General features: G+C 39.3%; 1 protein-coding gene across 1 annotated transcript; it reads left to right on the plus strand.

Moving 5' to 3' along the window:
* The first annotated feature begins 1709 nt into the window (after positions 1–1709).
* On the plus strand, positions 1710–6101 carry LOC130196603 (calcium release-activated calcium channel protein 1-like). Its single transcript, XM_056418879.1, has 2 exons — positions 1710–2047; positions 3142–6101. The coding sequence occupies exons 1-2, from the start codon at positions 1934–1936 to the stop codon at positions 3682–3684; spliced, it is 657 nt and encodes a 218-aa protein (XP_056274854.1). The 5' UTR covers positions 1710–1933; the 3' UTR covers positions 3685–6101.
* The last annotated feature ends 70 nt before the right edge of the window (positions 6102–6171 follow it).

A 6171-nucleotide genomic window follows, 5' to 3' on the forward strand; every position in this document is an offset into this window, starting at 1 on the left:
TAGCTCATTCCCCCCTCCTTCACATCGCACCAACACAGAGGCAGCTGGTCGCAAATGGTGCTGTGTTCAGGAACCATGGGAAACCCGGGAAACGCTAACTTCCTGCTCACTTTACGCACAAACGATACAGCATTTAGGTTAGCAAAAAAAAAACTCGACCGAAAGGGTAGATAATAGTGATAATATACGTATTTTGCATGTAAAGGAGTGTATTTAATAGATAAGTACGGTGGCTATACAAAACGTAGCGTTGCAAAAATATTGACAAACGTTGTAACGATTATTAATGTGTGACTTGATAGCAGCATCGATGCAACAGGAAATAAAGATCAGCAGGAACCACAAGATGGTTCACTCCTACATACGTCCGTCTTAGCTTCTCCTGTCGTGAGTCAGTGAGTTCTGGTACAGGTTAAATGCAGGCCATTGAATTAAATTATTAAAAGATATCTACAATGTAAGGTCGGTGTCATGCCAGTAAGGACGATTTGCATTGTGTACATGTCGTTGCCTAATGGAAATATCTTCGTCTGACTTCAGTCCACCTGAACAGGTTTCACCTTCTGAACACCAGACACAAGCATAGAAAAGCCAGAGCTGAATTGCAAGTACATTTTGTTCCATTAAAATTGGCTGACTATCAATGTATTACAAGTGTATAATGACCACAGCCACACAGTTGATCTGATGTTGATAATCAAATTAAGGGTGAGAGACTTTAACCTCGTTATTGCTTTATTTATGATATACTGATGATATAATAAGGAAGCATGTACAACCACTATTCTTAAGCTTTTAAAATGTCTCACCCTGGCGTCATCCAGTGGTAGTCTGAAGAATACGTTTTTGGCAGACGGTTGTTTGTTTAAAAAAATAATACATTTGTATGAGGAGCAATGTCAAGGAAGGTTATTAAAACTGTTGTGAAAAAAAATACAATTAAAAGGTGTATTTCGGGAATTAATTTGCCTTCTATGAAAGCTGATTATCGGACGTATACTCATATTTTGCATTATAGACATACATGATTAGTATTTTCAGGGTCTGTTTTTCCGCCGGGACACATTGAACATTCCTTGTTCCGGCTACGACCACTTGTAATTCTAGAAGTAACTCTTGTGACAACAACACTTCAAATTGAAATTTCTGACTGTGCAGGGAAATATTAAAGAGTGTCCTTTCTAAATCTAAAACTTGATATATGTGAGATCAGATTGCAATGTGCTAAAGGATAAGGATTACACTAGAACATAACCAATCCATGGGCCAGTGTGAATTGCTAACTTTCCAAACATGATCTACTGACATAAACCCTTTTAAAAAATGTAACTGGACTTCGCACTCTTTAATAGTCCCTGCATATTATTTGGACCAAAGCAGTCACAGCCTGATTACTTCCAGACAGTATATACTTCATTAAAGTCCTAAATACCAATATATTCATGTTTAATAACAAGGAACAATTTCACACTGCATCATTAGTTAAGATCTGGGTGCACTTCAGAGAAACACACTCACAGATGTGTGGGCATTCATAATTTCACATGAACGTGAACGGCATCATTTGGGGGCATATTTCAGGAGGTAAGATACATATTTAAAAATATGTCAAAAAAGACAAACCAGCTTCATGACGAATAGCTGGCACAAGGAGGCGGACTGCAGCCGCAGCGCTGGCGGGGAGCATTGCATTGTGGGTAATTGTGTTTCCTGATCGACTGACGGAGTCGGTCAGCTGCTGAAGGGAAGTTTTGACCTAGTATGATAGTTTTATGAATCTAACGTTGCTGTTTTTTCTTGACGTTGTACTTCCCCGCGCGTGCTTTTCATCTGTCAACTCCATCGAGTGCCAGCCTGTAAATCAGTCCGGGTTCATCACTCCATATTGATACAAAAAAATAACTGAGACAAGGAACTTGCGGCAGCTTTCGGAATGAGCTTGAACGAGCACTCCCTGCAGGCTCTGTCATGGAGAAAACTGTACTTGAGTCGAGCCAAGCTCAAAGCCACTAGCCGCACTTCGGCTCTGTTGTCCGGCTTCGCGATGGTAAGTTATTGTGTTCCTGTCACTCAGGCGGTGTATTTACTGCATGGATTCAAACTCATGTTTAGGCCATCGGCATGACCTGCAGATATGTTTGTGACGCAGCTGATAGTTTTCAAGGGTGTGTGAAGATCCCGACACTTTGCAGGGCTACTAGCGGCTCCTGGACGTCTCATATATACTGTTTACCGTCTCTGAGTTGAAGCGCAGCGTATTGAATTATGTCGGTCAACGTTAGAAGACCACGGTCACATTGTCTGACGTAAACTGTTTAAAAGCGTGACTTTGCACGAGGTGTTTTCCCACGGTGCACCTGTGCGATGTTAACGGATGAAGACTGATGATGTTTAAGCTCCAGAGGGCTTGCCTACTCACCATCATGCCTGTGATAATCTTCCGCCCTAACAAGTAGACTGCACAGCAGCATTTTAGTTTAAACAAAATATCTTTTGATATGGGTTTTGTTTTATTCAACGTGCAAATCAACACCAATTTCATATATTCAAATACAAAAAACAAATAGCCATATTTATTTCTAAAATGTGGTGTTGAACAACATAATTAAACATTCCAGATATGCGTTGGTCCATATCTCTCGACAGGGAACTCTATTTCACCATTTGTGAAAAAGTCTTATTTTTTGGTCATATAGACATATAGCAGATAATGCTTGATATGCATATAGTTGATGTACAAATCAGTCTGCAATGGGTGCATTTACAATAATGCAGCTGTCCTGCTCTTATTACAATCAAGAGGCCCTCAAATAGCTTTATGATGACACCTACGTTTGAACTTTTAACCACAAGCTGCTATTTGGTAAGCTTTAGAAGAAACGGTCACATCTGAGACTTTCATTATATGATTACATTCATTTACATAGTCCTTACTTTAAGATGGAGATAACAAGTATAGAATAATGAGTGATTAAAGTGGTCTTTATTAGACTTTCTTATGTCCAATATGTACAGTGATATACATATGACAGCCATGTTCATTGTGTTACTCACTGATGCAGTCTGGCTTAACAGGATTTCGGAAGTTTATTTTCAATTATTACGTGTAAAAGAGAATTTTTTCTTCTATGATATTCCCAGGTTGCCATGGTGGAGGTACAGCTGGTGGCGGAATTTGATTATCCTGCAGGGCTGCTGATAGCCTTCAGTGCCTGCACCACAATTCTGGTCGCAGTACACCTCTTCGCCCTCATGATCAGCACCTGCATCCTTCCTAATCTCGAGGCTGTCAGCAATGTTCACAACCTCAACTCCGTCCACGAGTCTCCCCACGAGCGCATGCACCACTACATAGAATTGGCCTGGGCGTTCTCCACAGTCATCGGCACCCTGCTCTTCCTGACTGAGGTGATGCTCTTGTGCTGGGTGAAGTTCTTGCCAATTAAAAGCAAAGCCAACAACAGCAGCTTAACTTCTGGTCAGGCCGCAGCCATTGCCTCCACCTGCATCATGGTGCCGTTTGGACTCGTTTTTATCATATTCGCCATCCACTTTTACCGCACACTCGTCGGTCACAAAACGGACCGGCAGATCAAAGAACTGGAACAGGTCATTCAGCTCCAGAGCCAGCTGGACCACAGGGGTGAGAATGACGACCTTAAGACCATCATCCATTTCCCTTGATTATAGCCCGCTTGCACACAACTGCAATGGACATTCAACGATGCTTTTATTGTAAAATCTCTGATAAAAGCTTTATTCTTCATGTTTATGGACTGTGCTCCCATGTTTTTTTTGGAGGGAGGAAGTGCACGTGTGATCCGTCGAGTTTGGTTGAGTTCAATACAACTTTGGGATGCTGTATTTTCACAAACTTCTAAACATTAAACATCAGGAAACTAGTTTTCACCTTTTAACATGAGGGCACATCTTTTGTTCTTAGGCCTTTGCATGTTAGTGGCTTGTATGATGATAATATTACATATTCTAAAGCCATTTAAGGACTTTACAGGTGCACTTGTGTGTTCTATTATAGGAATTAGATTTCCATTTGTTTTGTTAGTTAAATACGACACCGATCTAATGAAAAATGGGTTGTTGTGTAGTTCTTACCAAGAGACAACGTGACTTTGTCTCACCAACACAAGGAGAATCTGGATCAAATCCACATCAGATGCAAACAATCACAATGGCTCTATTAAAGATGCACCTCCTTGTTTGAATATGATTGAATGTTAATGCAAAGGAAGTCTGCAAGGAAATCTGTTTTATGTTCAGGTGGATAAATGCATTCATGTGTAGTTTGCTGCTCTATTTGAGCTGTTACACTCCCAGTTTATTATGTGCTGCTGATGGCACACAGTACAAATCTCTTCAACTGCAGCATTCACCCGTGGCCTTCTTATTGTCCCATGGTGGATTGCATTGATTTCTCCCGTTTGCCTGGCTTTAAATTAGGCCTAGTAGGGAGCCTTACCAAGCCTTTGTTATCAAGACGGATGGACAACCCACTCTTCCTACAGAGCCACAGCTGACAAATGTCAGTTGTATTCACATGGCTGGCTTGATGCACGTCAACCAAAATGAAGGAACAAGAACCCAACATTATCGTGCTATTGCTGTCTTTTTCTATACATACACGCTCATACTCACTGGACTGAACGGTTGCTTTTTCTACACATTTCTTGTTTTGAGCTTCCAAATAATAAACAGAATCTATCAAATTCTGCAGTACTTTTGTGCAATATGAGGCAAAATACCACTTCTTACAATAAATAAGAGTGCTTATAACCAAAGTGTCCTACTGCAGTGCAAATATTTCTTAACCCTTCTGTTACCTTAGGGTCAATTTGACCCCATTCAATGTGTAACCCTCCTGTTACCTTTATATTTACTGACATATTTTACCCTCGGGGTCAATTTGACCCCAGCAATTAAAACCTCCAGAAAATTATTAGAATTAATATTGTTTTCCAAGTTTAAGTGTGAGGTACTTTATGTTTGTTTGTTGATGACCTAAATAGCCCTTTAAATATATAAAAAAGTTGATATTTCTTATATGTTTGACACAGTGAAAAACAGCCTGGGGTCAAATTGACCCGAAAGAACACCGACATTAAACCTTGAATGGGGTCAAATTGACCCGAAAGGTAACAGGAGGGTTAAACAAGGGACAACCAAAATGAGTTATGAAGAGTGTTTTGATCCTGACAGCGAAGTCTGCAGACTTTCTGTCAAATCAATCTCTGGTCAAAAAGAAAAGAAAACAAGAGACATTTTTCCTATTTCACATTGCTTTTGTGAGTAAAAAAAAAAATGTTTCTGGCTTTTTTAAGAATTATTGTTGAATGTATTATCACAAAGCATATATGTATTGGAAATGTCAGTTTTGTATGTTTTGTACTTTTCATAGTTTACAAGCCTGAGTGTTTTTTGTGTGACAGATTGTGAACGTGTGAAATATAGGATGTGTTCTTTTTGTCCTGCGGCACATTGTTGAATAGTTTGGGGTTTGACCATTTTCTTTACTTTTCTTTAGCATCTTTATTTCAAACTTGGTGACAAAAACTATGTTCAAGCTCAAGTGAGGAAATATGCACATAATTAGAGCTAATTCACTGCTCTCAGTTATCCTCTCAATGGTGTCATGACAACATTTTCATAATATATCATATAGTTGTAAAATACTGTAATTATATCAAGATAATGCTGTGGTCCTTGTTATATCTTTATTATTCACATCCTACACATGTTCAGTCATTGTTATGCAAACGCTCTTAAATCAGGAGCCGTACGGGGTTTGTCCCTAAAGACTGTTTATAAAATGATCGTTACGCTTCTGCAAAGCACTGTTGATGACAGGAACACTTTTTCTCAAAGACTGAAATGAAGATCAGTTCATTTATGTGAACCGCACACACTCTTGGACACTTCTGATCGGAATCGCCCACTGCTTGTCAATGCACAGCTTTAAAAGTGTATTTTTGTGTGGAAATATTGTATTCTAAGTTTTGCTTATTTGTGGTGTTATACTGTAACCTTATCAGATCAATATTTTTTGTGGTTGTTACCGGTTTGAGAATAAAATACATCCAAGATCATGTGAGGTTTCTTTTAATCTTCTCTTTAAAAAAAAAACTTTTGCATGTGTATAAAATGCCAGGAAAAACC

The sequence above is a fragment of the Pseudoliparis swirei genome, chromosome 7 (assembly GCF_029220125.1).
Source record: "Pseudoliparis swirei isolate HS2019 ecotype Mariana Trench chromosome 7, NWPU_hadal_v1, whole genome shotgun sequence".
In the NCBI taxonomy this organism is placed as follows: Eukaryota; Metazoa; Chordata; class Actinopteri; order Perciformes; family Liparidae; genus Pseudoliparis; species Pseudoliparis swirei.

Coding starts and splice junctions, on each gene's coding strand:
- LOC130196603 (XM_056418879.1), top strand. CDS start 1,934: ATGAGCTTGAACGAGCACTCCCTGCAGGCTCTGTCATGGAGAAAACTG. Junction 2,048..3,141: donor TGTTGTCCGGCTTCGCGATG/GTAAGTTATTGT, acceptor TGATATTCCCAG/GTTGCCATGGTGGAGGTACA.